Source organism: Cebus imitator, unplaced genomic scaffold (assembly GCF_001604975.1).
Source record: "Cebus imitator isolate Cc_AM_T3 unplaced genomic scaffold, Cebus_imitator-1.0 Scaffold590, whole genome shotgun sequence".
NCBI classification, from domain to species: domain Eukaryota; kingdom Metazoa; phylum Chordata; class Mammalia; order Primates; family Cebidae; genus Cebus; species Cebus imitator.
Window position 1 is genome coordinate 105,723 of NW_016107905.1, and position 17,063 is coordinate 122,785.

At 36.7% G+C, this 17,063-nt stretch overlaps 1 protein-coding gene across 4 annotated transcripts in view; it reads left to right on the forward strand.

Moving 5' to 3' along the window:
• The window catches only part of LOC108294585 (cytochrome c oxidase assembly protein COX16 homolog, mitochondrial), a 26,318-nt gene extending 19,775 nt beyond the window's left edge, over positions 1–6,543 (forward strand). For all 4 annotated transcript variants that reach the window (XM_017516486.2, XM_017516488.2, XM_017516485.2 and 1 more), the window contains 2 exons: positions 2,131–2,193; positions 5,453–6,543. In XM_017516486.2, the coding sequence (XP_017371975.1) occupies positions 2,131–2,193; positions 5,453–5,569 (180 nt within the window). In that variant the 3' untranslated portion in view covers positions 5,570–6,543. The remainder of the gene's footprint in view (positions 1–2,130; positions 2,194–5,452) is intronic.
• Positions 6,544–17,063: the final 10,520 nt, after the last annotated feature.

Consider the following 17,063-nt stretch of genomic DNA (forward strand, 5'->3'; position numbering starts at 1 on the left):
TTTAATATGATATATTTTATTCCTCTTTTACTTTATGATTACTTTTTCTTTTAAGAAACGTTTTCCCTACGCCAAAGTAGAAATATATTTCTATGTGAATTGCTAAAAGTTTTGATTTTGCCTTTTATATTTGGGTCTACATTCTATCTAGGATTGATTTTTTTTTTCTTTCCTTTTTTGTATGTGGTATGAGGAATATATTTTCTAATCTATTACTAGATAAGAAATTGTGCAAGCGTCATATACTGACAATAGCATTTTTTCCTTACGGTTGTTCTGTGCTGAATTTGTCATAAATCAAATGTTCATATAAGTTTTTAAATCTGCTTCAGGATTTTCTGTTCTGTTCCATTAGTTTGTTTTCAAATTACATTGTGATTTCCAAGTTAACTTTGCATTTTTGGAATAAATTCAACTTGATCATAGTATGCTATCTTTTTGGTATGTTGCTGAATTCTTTTTGCACTATTTTTAATAACTCTGCATTTGTGTTCACATATGAAACTGGCTTGCTATTTTTCTTTATTTTCTTTTGAAATTTGGTATCAGGGTTATGCTTGCCACGTAACTCATACAGAGTATTTGTTACATTGGCATTATTTTTTCCTTAAGAGAATTCACTGGTAAAGCCATCTGACCCTGGAGTTTTCTTTGTGTGAGGTTATTAGTTACAGATTTAACTCTTTATAGATTGTAAAACTATTCAAGTTATCTGTTCTTCCTTTCTCAGTTTTGGAAAGTTGTATTTTTCTGTGAATCTGTCCATTTTATCTAGTTTTTGAATTAATGGCATAAAGTTATTAATATATTATCTCTTTATTGCCTATAGAATTTGTGCTGTTGACCTTTTCATCTGAATACTCTTTATTTGTGACTTCTCTTTTTTCTCTTAATCAATTTCACTTTGATTAAAAATATTTTTGTTTTGTTGTGCTTGCTTCTTACCGTTTTCTTTCAGTCTGAGGACTCATTGCTATGTAGTGAGTAATTCTTTGCTATTTTTATTTAATTATTTCCCTCCCTCTCCTTTCTTTATTTTCTAATTCTGGAACTCCTACTAGCTATGTGTCAACTTTTAGATCAAGCTTTTGTGGTATGCTTTTTTTCATTCACCTCATCTTTATCTATGCATTATTCCAGTGGAATCCTCTGGTTATGCTTCTATTTTACTTATTTGATCTTTGCTTTTTTGTAGTTGTTGTTTATTAATTTCAGCCACCACACTCTTCCTTCTTGAAGTCTTTGCCACATACAGAAAAACTTTTTAAAAAAAATTTTTGTGTTTGTATTTTTTATTTATTTATTTTTTATTATACTTCAAGTTTTGGGGTACATGTGCAGATTGTGCAGGATTGTTACGTAGGTATACACATGCCATGGTGGTTTGCTGCATCCATCCCCCTGTCACCTACATTAGGTATTTCTCCTAATGTCATCCTTCCCCAATCTCCCCACCCCCTACTATCCCTCTCCTAGCCCTCCCACCCACCAACAGGCCCCAGCGTGTGATGTTCCCCTCCCTGTGTCCTTGTGTTCTCATTGTTCAGCGCCTACTTATGAGTGAGAATGTGTGGTACTTGGTCAGAAAAACTTTTTATATAGGTAATAGAGCATTAGCTCCTATCTACCTCTATGTATTTTTTTTTTTTTTTAGATGTCTACTTCTGGCCCATGGAAGGTATTCCTTTTTGTTTTCAAGTGCAGCATTATATTAGTATTTTTTATGTTATTTCTACATAATGTAATTTAGGTTGGTGGTTAATACTGTGAAGTCTGGAGGCAGAGAACCAATGCTCAAAGCCAAGCTCTGCCTCTTTGATATGTTATTCAAACCCCCTGTGTCCCATATTCCTTACTTATGATAATACCGATAAAAAATAATACATATCTCATGGATTTTGTGAGGATGAAACAAGGCAATAGAAGTCAAAATGCCTGTCATATAACAAGTAATCAGTAGATATTAACTCTTGTTAGTTGAGTAATGGTGGTAGTAGTACATAGTTATCATTATGTGATCAGAGTAGATGGCAGAGATTTTGCTGTGTGTTTATATTTGGCCATACTAAAGTTGAAAATTGAGTCCAATGGACTTAGATAACTTATGACTTTTTTTTTCCTTTTCTACAGCTTGATCCTGAGTTCGAAAAAAGACTGAGAGCGAATAAAATTACTTTAGAATCAGAATATGAGGTATGGTATGTTAATATAGTCTCTGTCTTATAATAATCAATTACTGGTTTTATCTGCCTTAAAAGTATTAGTAGTACAGAAAGAAATTATCTTGAATATATGGTATTTGATAAACTATATAGCCATTTGAAAAGAAAATGAAGATGGATCCATACTTAATATACTAAAAATAAATAAATTCCAGATGGATCAAGAATTTAAAAGTAAAAAAACAAAATGTCTAAAGTACTAGGAGAAAATAAATGGAGAATTTTATTTGTTGTCTTAAATCAAAAAAGCCTATTTAAATGTGGCATAAAACCCAGAAGCCCTAAAAGTAAAGATTAAGAGGTTCATACATACAAATTCAAAAGTTCAGACTGAAAAAATGTATATAAAGTCACAAGTTACATGAGAAATCCTAAAAATATAGTTTAATCTTACCATGGCACATTAAATTACTTAAATATGAAGACCATCTCCAAATCAATGTGAAAAAGTTCAGCAATTCATTTGTTCAGTAAGAACATGGGAAACCATAGCATGTAAAACTGTTGGACAAAAGGAAATAAGTATCATTCTTAAACATATAAAGAGATGTTCAACTTATCGTAGTAGGAATGTCAAAGTGTAATGAGGTATGATTTTTCATCCATCTGATAGCAAAAATTAAAATAGCACACTGTATTATGAGATGTGATGACGGAGGATGTTCTTCATCTCTTAGAGTTTGTAATTTTTTTTTTTTTTTTTTTTTTTTTGGAGACGGAGTTTCACTCATGTTACCCAGGCTGGAGTGCAATGGCGTGATCTCGGCTCACTGCAACCTCCGCCTCCTGGGTTCAGGCAATTCTCCTGCCTCAGCCTCCTGAGTAGCTGGGATTACAGGCACGCACCACCATGCCCAGCTAATTTTTTGTATTTTTGGTAGAGACGGGGTTTCACCATGTTGACCAGGATGGTCTCGATCTCTTGACTTCGTGATCCACCCGCCTCGGCCTCCCAAAGTGCTGGGATTACAGGCTTGAGCCACCGCGCCCGGCCAGAGTTTGTAATTTTTTTTTACTGGATTATATTTTCCTGTTTCTTTGAATGTCTTGTCATTTTGTATTGAAGGGTAGTCATTGGATAATACACTGAAGAAAGTTCTGAAGAATATTGATTTTTATTTTACTAGACAATTTAATTGTTGGCTAGTCACCTTGAACTTCGTTTTGTGCTACATTTGTAAGGATGTATCTGTTGAAAGGCTGCTATCTTTCCTTGACCCTTCTCCCTTTTGGGATTCAATCTCCAAACTGTCTCTCCAGAGAATCTTGTCAAAGCTTGGCTTTAAGATTTGTTGGGATGAGTCTAAAGAAAGTCTTATTCTCAGGCTGGGCGCAGTGGCTCACACCTGTAATCCCAACACTTTGGGTGTCTGAGGCTGGTGGATCATCTGAGGTCAGGAGTTCGAGACCAGCCTGGCCAACATGGCAAAACCCCCATCTCTACTAAAAATACCCAGCTACTCAGGAGGCTGAGGCAGGAGAATTGCTTGAACTTGGAAGGCAGAGAGGTTGCAGTAAGCTGAGGTCACACCATTGCACTCCAGCCTGGGCGACAAGAGCAAAACTCCGTCTCAAAAAAAAAGAAAAAGTCTTATTCTCAGGCATAATTTTTCCTCCCAAAGAACAGCCTTTTTGGTGTCTTAGGTGGATGTCAAGGTAGCAACAAAGTGTTAAAAGAGAGGTCTCCACTCTGGCAGGCCTGAAAACTCCATATTCTTGACACTGTTTTTTCTTAACATTTCTTGACGCTGTTCTACACTCAGGCCTATTCCAGTTGGTTCTGAAGTATTAAGTCTTGGGTGGTTTTTCTGAGCACATTTACACAGCCCATTCTTTAGCCACTGTGCATGTTTTGTAGAATTCTACAAGGACTCTCCTTTACCAAAGATCTCTAAAGACTAGACCACTTTTACATGAACTTGTTTTTTCAGAATTATCTTAAATTCTGTTAAGCATATATATCTTATGTTATCTGAATAATGGCCATTATTCTTTATTAAAACCTTTAAATAACTAGATCATTTCATAACTATATTTGAAAATACTTTAAATTCTTCTTGTATGCTAAACTAGTTGAATTTTGTTCCTTCATGTATATATTTAATAGAGACTCCTGGTAAAACTGTAAATGAACAGTATTTTCATTCACTACTTTCCAATTGATTAAAAAAAAAAATCGTTTAACTTGCTACCTGTAGTTATACAAGTGCTATACCTGTAGTGATGCTATGGAGAGTTTGTCTGGGAGTAGATTTTCCTTCTAGTTCTCCTAAGACCTATAGAATTTGAGAGCTGAAGAAACCATGCAGACTATTTGGTCCAACCTTTTCATTGTTACCTAATGAGACAGTTAATGCCCAGGTGGCTTAAATCACTTTCCAAAGATTATATAGCTAGTTAGTAAGAGGGTAATGCTTAGTATCCAAGTGTCAAGGTAAATTTATGCCATTTTCCCTGTCTCTGGCTATAAGTTATCCTGTGTTTTCTCAGCCTTTTTTATTTTTTTATTTTTTTCTGTCTTACTCCATTATTCCAGAACAACTAGAACAGCAGATATGTAAAAGTTCATGTCAGAGTGGTGGTCAGTAGGAGAAAGGTGAAGAAACATTTATGTTCTCCTCTTTTATTTCCACGTTTATTTTTGTGCTTGAGAAGTGCTTCAGACTAAATGAAAGTAGGATAATCCATAATGTAGTTGCAACTAATTTCAGTTGCCCAAGGGTGTTTTACGTATGGTAGCTGTAGGAAAAGTCTTTTCATTCTTAAGCCCAGGCATAAGACAAATTATCTTGGTCTCTTTTCTTTTTTGTAGAAGACTTTAGGGTCTCCACCTTTGTTCTTTTCTTCTCGTTTTCTGCCATTACCCCGATAACCCTTTCAGTCACGGTTGTGCTGGATCAGCCTTTAGATTTGTACTTTTGTTTTCCCAGCTTCGTCCTTTTCCTTGTGCTCTCAAAAACAAGGCCTGTAGACTCTTTGTCTATGTTAGTAGTTTTATGGTTAAGGTGGGGTAAGATAGGCATTAACATCAATAACAAACAAGAAAAGTTCTAAATCTTATGATGACATTTCATCAGTGAATATGATTGTAGTTGATTATTTGCTACAGTTGTAATTGAGGACCTATCAGATACTTTCCACTCATTTATCCATTCAGGCAGTTGTGTCCTAATCAAAGCCACAGGGGTCTTACACTAATATTTATACTTTAATTTTTTGTGGTTCTATAGAAAATAAAAGACTCCACTTTTGATGAATGGAAGAATATTCGAGGACCCAGGCCTTGGGAAGATCCTGACCTCCTCCAAGGAAGAAACCCAGAAAGCCTTAAGACTAAGAGAACTTGACTATGCTGATTCTTTTTTCCTTTTTTAAAAAAAAAAAAAAAAAAAATGTTATAAACTGGACTTCCTAATACATACCACTATAAAGTGGAAAGGAAATTCCAAGCCCATGGAAATTTGGATGTGGGTAATTTGATGACAGATAATCTTAATAAAAGTCAAGTACAGGTTTTTATACTTCTCAGCTATTCCATCTGCAGATGAAAGTAACAATGTTTCAGCAGCATCACTTACAAAAAGTAAAAAAGAAAAAAGAAAAAAAAAGTAACAATGCTGGCCACATATATTTTACACCTTGAAATAAAAAAATGTGAATACTGCTCCTAAGAGAGTTGTGTATTCTACTCTCCAACTACCCACATATTCCTTTTGCAGTAGCCACTAGGGCATCATTTTGATATTTCATTCTGATTTCTAATGAGGACAGTAGATCTAGATCCAAATTCTCACAGTAAAATCAAGCATTAATTTTCTTCTATTAGGGAAGGAAAAATGATCACAATCTGATAAGAGTCTTACATTTCTTTGTAATACCTCATATAGTATGATAATCAGCTTCCAAAGCATCACCTGATAATTACACTGATACCATTAACATGTCAAGGAAATTATATTATTTCTGATTGTCAAAAATTATGAAGTAGTATATGATTATAAGCAGGTAAGACAAATTTCAGTAAATCCACAGATGACTATAGTTTCAGAAATACTAAGATATGCTTTATACCTTAGCATAATTTGTATGCAAAATGACCCTCTAGTGTTGTTTTGTTTTGTGTTTTAACTTGGGATTTGCAATGATCTGATCCCTGGGCAAAAGGATAGAATTGAGGAAAGTTTGGGTTTTTTGAACTAATTTTCTCCTTTTTATCTCTGTCTTTGTCAGCTTCTACCTTGTGGTTTTATGCTGAGTTCTAGCTGCCTAAAGTCTCCATTGAAACCCTTTATAATTACCATAAAATTATAAATCCACTCCACCTTTCTGCTCCTAGTCAAAATTTGTTGTCTTTTCAGCAGGTTGGTTTTAAAAAAAAGTAAATTAAGTTGATTATCTAGTGATGATAATTTGTGATAGAAATGATTCAGAGGATAGTTATCAGGGGGAGCAATTGGATTTCATAGGGAAAAAGAGAGGCTCTACTTATTATTCACTCATTAAACAAGTAACAAAAAAGGATCAGTGATTTAAACATAAAACATAAAAGTATAAAACTTTTAGGAAAAAGCCGTAGGAGAAAGGTTTCAACTAAATAGTTCTTGATGAATTGCTCTTACCAAAGAATATTCATAAAAGAAAAACTTGACAAATTAATCTCATCAATATTACAAACTTTTGCTTGCCAAAGGTCCTGTTAAAGAATGAAAAATGTAGAGATTGAGAGAAAATACATGTAAGCCACATATCTGGCCAAAAACTCACATCTAGAATAAAGAACTCTAAACTCAGTTTAAAAAAATTCAATTAGAAAATGGGCAAAAAATAGACATTTCATGGCAGAGGATATACTGATGGCAAATAAGCTCTGAAAAGAATGTTTGACATCACTATGAAAGAAATGCAATTTTAGATTACATTGAGATCAATACACATCTATTAGAATACCTAAAAAAAAATTAGTGATAGTATGAAATGCTGGCAAGGATGTGGAGAAATGAAATCTGTCACACATTGGCAGTATCACGTAAAATGGTACCACCAGCCCAGAAAATTGGCAAATTTTTTTTTGTTTATTTCTTTGGCAATTTCTTTAAAAGCATAAAGGACTTCTGTTTTACAGTTTGACATGTAAAAAGCTTGAAAATTTTAATCCCCATCATAACAAAGAAAAAAGCTGAACAACTAAAAATCAACTCTTTGATCTGTCAGAGAACTGAAGTCACAGGACAAACCGCCACCCTGAAAACTGGAGACAGGCAGGTGCAGAAAATCATAGTTTACCTGGAAGATAACCTGCCCAGAAACTGCCACTGGAGCCAGCATTGGGTAGGACTATCTAAAAGTAATTGAATAATTGCTGGAGGCTGATCATGGACTACATTTGAAAGAAAATCTCTTAAGAGGAGGCCAAGCCTTGTGTGGATTGGGGAAAAGACACTTGTGAGTTTTACCTCTAAGAGTCCCACTGGGTTTTCACAGTATCAGAGAAAGATTTCCTTGTGCTTCTAGCAGGCGTAGGTGAAAGTAACCATTCTAAAATATGCCCAGAGAATTCTGTTTTCTTTAATGTAAGCCTGGCCCCAAAGTAAACTCTTGTTAGAACCTAATTGCATTGGGTTTTACCAGTGTCTAACCAACTGGAGGAAGGGAAATAACCCCAGCCTCCAACCTTCCTGTTTCACCTAAATGGGGGTCAGGAGAGGTGAAGGAAAACTTCAAAGTACTTGTGAATGTCCAGCCTGGGGACCTAGGCTTACTAAAATGTCTAATCGGAGGACTTACAGATTGCTGCCCACCACATATATTACCACCACATCTCTAAAGGTGTATTCACTCGAGTCCCTTTTACCCAGTACATCATGTCCAACATTCAACAAAAATGAAAAATGAAAAGCACAGTTTGAACAGACAAAGCAAGCATCAGAATCAGACTCAGATATGGCAGGGATGTTACAGTGATCACACTGGGAATTTAAAATATGATGAATATGATTAGAGCTCTGATGGAAAAAGCATACAATGTGCAAGAACAAATGAGCAATAAAAGCAAAGAAGTGGAAGAATTAAAAGGAAATTCTGGCATTAAAAAACTAACAAACCTTTAATGAGGTCATCAACAGTGGACAGAACTGAAGAAAGAGCGAGAAAAGTACATATAGTATGATAACACTAATCAATAGAAAGTTGAGTAGTTGTATTCATCTCGGACAAATCAGACTTCAGAGCACTGAAAATCATGGAAGAAGAGGGTCATTACATAATGATAAAGGGAGCCCATCCTCTCCAAGAAGACATAAAAATTCTTAAAATATATAAACTGAACAAAGCAAAATACTGGTAGAATTACAAATATAAAAGTAGGTAGAAAATCATTGAGGACGTAGTTGAAATAAAGAGCATCATCAATCAATCAGCTGTATCTAATTGAAAATCTATAGTGCACTTCCACAACAACAGAAGAGGCATTCTTCTCAAGTTCAAACAACATTCATCAAGACAGACAACCATGTAACACACCTCAACAAATTTCAAAGGATGACAATCATACAAAGTAAGCCCTCAGACTATTATGGAATTAAACTAGAAATCAATGACAGAACGATAGCTAGAAAATTCCATAGTACTCGTAGATTAAACAACATTCTTCTAAATAACACAGGTGTAATGAAATTTAAAGAAATTAAAAATATTTTGCACTAAATGAAATAGAAAATACAACTTACCAAATTTGTTGAATGCAGCAAAAGAGGTGCTTTGAAGGAATTTTATAGAATTGAATGTATTTAATAGAAAAATATATATATATACAATTCATGTATCTAGTAAGGGACCTGTTCTAGAATAGTTGAAGAACATTTATGATTCAACAAATAAAAGAAAAATAATCTAATTAAGAAAATNAGCGTATTGCTCTGTTGCATAGGCTTGAGTAGGGTGCCACAGTCATAGCTCACTGTAGCCTCAAACTTTTTGGCTCAAGCAATCCTGCCTCAGCCTCCCGAGTTGGGACTTTAGGCACATGCCACCATGGGTCTGGCTAATTTTAAAAAAATTTTCTATTGCAATGAACAATCCAAAAATGAAATTAAGAAAAAATTCAATCTACAAAAACATCAAAATAAAAAATATTTAGAAGTAAACTTTTAAAATGAAGTACAAAACATACACTCTGAAAATGTAAAACAATGCGGAAAGAAATAGGGCCTACATCAATGTAAAGTCATCCCATGCTTATGGATCACAAGTCATATTAAGATGTCAGTATTCTCCAAATAGATATGAGATTCAATGCAATCCCTACCAAAATTACAGTGTTCACCTTTTCAGAAATGGAAAAGCCAATCCTCAAATTCTATGGGAATTCAAAGGACCCAGTCAGTATATTCAAAACCGTCTTGATAAAGAACAAATTCGGAGGACTAACACGTGCTGGTTTCAAAACTAAATACAAAGCTATGGTAATCAAAAGTTATATAATGCCAGGCAGGCATGGCAGTGCATATCTGTAGTCCCAGCTACTGACTCAGCAGGCTGAGGTGGGAGGATCGCATGGGCCCAGTAGATCGAGGCTAGCCTGGGCAACATAGCAGAACCCTGTCTCAAAACAAAACAAAAATAACCATACTGCAACTTTGAACTTTTGGCCTCACCAAACAAACAGAATAATGTTTCAAACTGATAAACATCATGATAAACATAAAGATAAATGGATTATAATTGAGAATCTAAAAATAAGCTCTCATATTTACAGTCAATGGATTTTACACAGAATGGCAAAACAATTCAATGGAAGAAAAAATAATCTTTTCAACACATGGTACCTGGTTATCCACATGGAAAAGAATGAAGTTAGACCCCCACACCTTACACCTTTTACAAAAATTCTGATGGAATAAATTCCTGAATGTAAGGGCTTAAAGTATAAAACTCTCAGAAGACAACATAGATCTAAATCTTCATGACCTTAGATTTGGTAATGGTTTCATAGATATGACACTGAAAACGCAAGTAATGAAAGGAGAAGATTGATAAATTGTACTTCAGGAACATTTAAAACTTCTGTGCTTCAAAATATACTATTGAGAAGTGAAACAACCCAGTTAGGAGCAAACGTACGTAAAATAAGAGGATGATATTAAGTCTCAACTCATCTGGTGTAGTGGGGATTTAATATCTTTTCCACAGTGTTGTTCAGTGCATTAAATGTAAATAATCAAACGTGGTGCTTAGCACACAGGAATTGCTCAATATATGGTAGCTATAAGTTGGTGTAAATTGTGGTTTTTGCCATAATGTATGTTGTCATATATAAAAGATACTCCAGTTTATGACTGAGCACAATTTATTTAATGTTCTTTGCCAACTATAAGCTGTTTTGAATTTTTTCCATATACAATTAGTACTCTAGTAATTATATTTTCTATTTAGTATTAATACCTACAATAAAATCTTAAATATCACATTCTTGGGTCAAAGAATATAGACGTTTTAAAGGATTTTATTGCCCTCAAGAAATTGTATGTATTCATATTTGTAACATATCCTAAAAACTCTTCAATATTTGTTGTAATTTTCTTTGTTCCTTATTTGATACATTTTTTTTTTTTTTAAGACGAGGTTTCACCATGTTGGTCACGCTGGTTGGCTGGACTTGAACTCCTGACCTCAGGTGATCTGACCGCCTGGCCTCCAAACTGTTTGAATTACAAGCGTGAGCCACCACGCCCGGCCTATTTGATACCTTTTTAAGAGTATGTTATTTTCTTCTTTTTCTTCTCTTTCCCCTCCTTCCCTCCCTCCCCCCCTTCCTTCCTTCCTTTTTTTTTATATTTTGAGACAGAGTCCTGCTTTATTATCCAGGCAGGAATGCAGTGGCACAATCTCGACTGCAACCTCTAGCTCCCGAGTTCACACATTCTTTTGCCCCAGCCTCCCGAGTAGCTGGGATTACAGGCATGTGCCATCATGCCCAGCTAAGTTTGTATTTTTAGTAGAGACAACGTTTTTCTGTGTTGCCCAGGCTGGTCTTGAACTCCTGGCCTCAAGTGATCCACCCACTTTAGCCTCCTAAAGTGCTAGGATTATAGGCATGAGCCACCACACCCAGCCTGTTATTTTTATTTTTAATTTGAATTACTTTGATCAAACAATTTTATATAAATTGGAAGAAATGTAGGTTAATGTGCTTTGAATACATTTATATTAGAGTGTATCCTTACTTTTCATATTCAAGGAATCCTTTAAGCTCTACAAACATTTTTCCAAGTGGCCCTGTAATGCAATTTTTTTGCAGTCTTGCGTGTGTTTTTCTGTTATATTTTCTTCATAGTCAATTAGTGGTAAAATTTTGCCAAATTTTGAAAATTCTAGAACACTTTATTAATTTTCCTAATTTTATTTGACTTGCTAAGATTTTGTATGTAGAAAATCATAGCATCAGCCACAATTACAATCTTGTATACTTCTTCCTATATTTATGCCATTTATTTAATTTTTTTGCCTCAGTAAAATCTTAAAATCTGCAATATAATGTTGAGAACTAGCAGAGCAGTCAGCAGTCTGGATTTTTCCTTCCTAGGCCTTAATGTAAATGCTACATCTGTTTCATCATTGCGATATGCTGTTTTCTGATAAGTGCTCTATGAAATTAGGGATTTTTTTTTCCTATTACTGAATTTTATAATACTGTAACCAGAAACAAATGTTGAGTTTTGTGAGATACATTTTGAGCATTAACCTATATGATACTGTGGACTTTGTCCTTTATTCTAAGAACTACTTTAAAATGTTGCTTATTATTGAACTATCTTTATCCTTCTGTCACAAACCTAATTTGGTTTTAAAATATAAGTTTTTTTTCAATGCTACTTTCTATATGGTGTTTAAAATTTTTGCGTCAGTATTCTTAGACTGGCATACATGGTCCCTGCTCTGTCACAACCTTATTGATAATATTTGTCAGGTGTTGATTTCAGGTTTCTGTTGTTATATATTTTTAACTATGGTTTTCCATATATCTTTTCCACAATTTTATCTCAAATAACTTTAAAAATTAGGGATTTTCTGCTCATTGAAGATGTGAGGAAACTTGTCAGTAGTGACCGCTATAAGATAAGTTTGTAGCCTCTTCTCATTCCATCTAGCTTTCTCCATGAAATGCTAATACAAACAATAGAGACCCAGGAACAGGAACAACAACAAAACTCTAAATGTTGTGTCACTCCTTAGCTGGAATCTTAAGGAACAGAATATCTATTTATTGAAATACATGTAAGTTGATCCTTGAACAACACAGGTTTGAACTGTGTGGGTCCACTTATGTGTGGATTTTTTTCAGTAAACTACTAAAAATGCAAAATTATCCAGGTGTAGTGGCACATCCCTGTAATCCCAGCTCCTAGGGAGGCTGAGGCACAGGAATTGCTTGAACCCAGGAGGTAGAGGTTGCAGTGAGCCAACATTATACCACTGTACTCCAGCCTGGGCAATAAAGCAGGACTCTGTGTTAAAAGAAAAGAAGAGAAAAATAACATATTCTTAAAAATGTATCAAATAAGGAATAAAGACAAAATTAACAACAAATATTGAGTCTTTAGGATACGTTGCAAATATGAATACATATGCCACTAATCATCTCCACCTGAGCAGTTCCTCTCCAGTAAATTAAAGTTGCAGTAAAAAGTGATATCTCACAGTTCTCACATATTTTTTCATCATGTTTAGTGCAATACCATAAACCTTGAATAACACTATGGGACCCGTACAAAGTGCCACTAATGGGGCTCAACATGCTCCAAGAAGCAGATACAAGTCATGACATTAGAAGAAAAAGTTGAACTGCTTGATATGTACCATAGATTGAGATCTGCAGCTGCGGCTGCCCACAATTTCAAGATACATGACTCCAGCATAAGGACCTTTGTTAAAAAAAAATGGTGAAGCCGTCACTGCAGCTATGTCAGTAGATGTGAAAATCTTGCACTTTTTGCAAACTATCTTTTTATCTCATTTTGAAAATGCAGCTTTTATATGGGTGCAGGGTTGCTGTAAGAAAGGCATATCTACAGACTAATATGAGTCAAGAGAAAGTGAAGTCATTAAATGACAAAGCAAAAGGAAGGTGAAGAATCTAAAGCTGAAGAAGTTAATGCCAGCAAAGGATGGTCTGATAATTTTATAAAGACGTTTGGCTTAAAATAAAAAACAAAAACAGTCACTCATAAGTATGGAAGTACATTGGGATTTTCTTTATTTGCAGCTGCACTGACCTAATCATACTACAGCAGAGGTAGAGGTATGACAAATAGTGCTCCAACCCTACTGGTCAGTTTCATAAGAGGCATCAGCATAGGACTGGGTGTGTTGTGGAGTATAAAGGGTAGAACTGAGTGTTGGCAGGGCAGTTGGGAAACTAGGAGTTTACCTAGATGTAGCCAAGTTGCCTCCTTCTGGACTTCATTTTCTCTAACTGTACAATAGAAGGTGGGGTAGTAAACACCTACAGGAGTGGTATTAGGATATGGTAAGACTGTAAGCACAAGGGCAGGGAATGTTTCTTTTAAACGTTCCGCCTCATTTCTTCTGTCTTCTCTACCACAACAGCAAAGCTGAGCTGACTTGATGTGGAAGGTATTTTTCTTGGTCTTCCCAAGATCCTGGTAAGGTATTAACATATCAGTTTAAGATGTGGATATCTTTTGTCTTCGAATGACCATGGGAGCATTTAAATTTACAATGCAGTTAATTGGTTTTCTACCACTGTCTTTGAGTTCCCCACCCTAAAAAAATTTACTCCAAAACAAAGTATTAGTAATCAATGCAACATTTACTGATAATTTCATAGGGAAGGGAGGAGACAGTTTATACTGTACCACACAACAAGTCACTCAAGAAACCCCCTTATCGGGCTGGTTGCAGTGGCTCACACCTGTAATCCAGCACTTTGGGAGGCTGAGGTGGGTGGATCACTTGAGGTCAGGAGGTCAAGACCAGCCTGGTCAACACAGTGAAATCCCATCTCTACTAAAAATACAAATTAGTGCTCACGCCTGTAATCCCAGCACTTTGGGAGGCCGAGGTAGGTGGATCGCCTGAGGTCTAGTCTGGCCAACATGGTGAAACCCTATCTCTATAAAAATGCAAAAATTAGCCAGGCATGGTGGTAGCCGAGTGCCTGTAATCCCGGCTACTCAGGAGGCAGAGGCAGGAGAATGAGTTGGACCCAGAGACGGAGGTTGCAGTGAGCTGAGATCACGCCATTGCACTCCAGCCTGGGTGACAAGAGCGAGACTTCGTCTAAAAAGAAAAAAATTAGTCGGGTTTGGTGGTGGGTGCTTGTAATCCCAGCTGCTAGGGAGGCTGAGGCAGGAGAATTGCTTGAACCTAGGAGGCAGAGGCTGCAGTGAGCTGAGATTGCACCACTGCACCCCAGCCTGGAGGACAGAGTGAGACTCTGTCTCAAAAAAAGATAAAAAATGTTCTTATCAAAATGTCACACCTAAAATAATATTTTAATAACATTGCTCAGGAGTCTATTCAGTTAGTAGCAATAAATTCTGTGTGGGTGGAAGGATCTATCTAAATGATCTTGTATGTCTTTTTTCTGCAAACAGCAAAGTTCAGTGGAAAACCTTGCAAACTGGTAGCCCTGAATTGGACTCTGGGCTTTGTCACTTACAAACTGTGTAATCTTACACAAGTTACATAACCTCTTTGAGTTCTAATTGCCTCATCTGCAAACTATCAACTAACCCAGGTGAGGTATGCATGGAACTCAATGAAGAGACAGGAAAGAAAAGAGAGATAATAAAGGAGAAGTTATTGATCAGTACAGAAAAATAGTATGCTTACAGATGATAGATTGTTCTATAGGCATTGCTTCATATAATACAAACGTTAAAAAACGTTTTTCTGGTATGTTTCCTGCCTTTTGAAACTTAAACAATGTTTAGCTTACCGGAATCATTACTGGAATAATGAGAGTAGACAAAAGACTTCTGAAATAGAACTTTCAATTGGATGACATTTGTGTGTGGTCCTTTTGTGAGAGTGGAGACCAGGTTTTGAGGATGGACTTTGGTATATGATAATCCCAGTGGAAATGATCCTGTTCTGGGTAAGTCTTCAAGTCACTGCTCATGCCACAAGAGGGTGCACAAAGACCACACGATACTGAGATTTGAAGCCGGAACTCTTAGATGATGTCCAACTTCTGCTAGGGCCTCGCACTGCGCAGGGAGTCCCATAATCAAGAATCCTGGCTTGCTTTCTGCATTTTCCCTTTAGATGCTGTGAGGCCAGAAGATTCCTAGCTGGATGAATTGGCTATTCCAGCTACTGTATCCTCTTTGTGCAGAGCTGCCTCCCTCAGGAGTGGCTGATGCCTGTGGTCCAGCAGAGCCTCACAAAGCCTGGACCCCGAAAAGAGACCTGAGGAACTGCTAACCACCTGTGTCTGAGCTGGGCTCCTTTGTCTTCTTTCAGCTATTTCCTCCTGCCTTCATGCTTCTTGCTCAGCTTTGTCTGATTCCTTCTCAGCTTCCTTTTCCTTGCGCAAGTATATCAACCACAAGAAACCAGGGCTCACTTGCATCAGATGCCTCTAGGCAGTTATAATCAAATCCTCCTGCCGGTCCCTTGGACTGCTTGCTTCACAGAAAAACTGACACAAAGAGACACACACACACACACACACACACACACACACACACACACGCACGCACGCTAATCCTTCCACAGTGACCGGTGCATGGGAAGGGGCCATCTGGGACAGCAGCCCTGGGAGGCAGCTGTGAGTCCTGACCTCAGCATAAGTCTCAAGTCTGTGCCACACCTGAAGGGGGCATATTTACTCCCATGCACTGAGGATCTGATGTCAAATACCATTGCCCTGGACCTGGGCAGTCTCTTTGGGGGCAAATCGAAGTTCTCAGGCACTAGGAGAAGGTAAGAAACTCCAAAGCCAATGCTGGCCACTGTGTGTGAGAAGATGCCCAGCTTCCAGAAATCCTAGCACTCTGCTGGCAAAGGCCCAGCAGTAAGATTCTTCCATGCTTGTTTGATGATTTTTATGGCAGGGTGTTTGGGCAAGCAGACTAATTCAGTTGTTGTATAACTCTGTTTAAACACACAGAAAAAAGAATAGACAAAACCCTCTTACTTGGACTTCACAACACTGTGAAGCACAAACTGTCCCAAGGGCAGCCTTGTCTGCCCCACCTGCTATCTTCCCCTTCCCATCTCATCAAGGCGGGGCAAGAAGCCACTGCAGTTGTCATCTGTCTTTTCTTTGCTATGCTGTATTGATTGCTTTTACCATGAGCTTTCTCTGAAGTTCTGGTATGTGAAGGTCTGAGAGGCCTGTACTATACCATTCCTTGAGCTCAGGCCACAGTTCCTGCTGTGGCTTAGAAAATATACTAGTTCCTACAATGCACTAGGAAAAAAAAATCTAGGCTTATTATTAATTTTCCCCAGATAATAATATCAGCTTTTCCTACAACAGACACAGGGCCTATATTTATTAAAAAATGGGTTATTACAAAATGTGAAATTGAGAAAGAAGCTTAGAGATCACCCATCCTAGACCAAGGGTCTCACTTTACAGAAGGTGAAGATGAGGCCAGAAAAGAGAGGTGACTTTCCCGAGGTCACACAGCTTGTCAGTGAAAGATTCTGGGCTGAAACCCAGTTACCCTGACTACCAGGTGAAGATAGTCCTGTTCACCTCAGTTTAAAGCTTTGCGTAGCAGCCAGTTAATTTTTTTTCCAATAAAATCTGCATGTCTCTATTTGTGAATGTGGGTAAGACTGTGAGGACCTGAGAGCAGGTACAATATC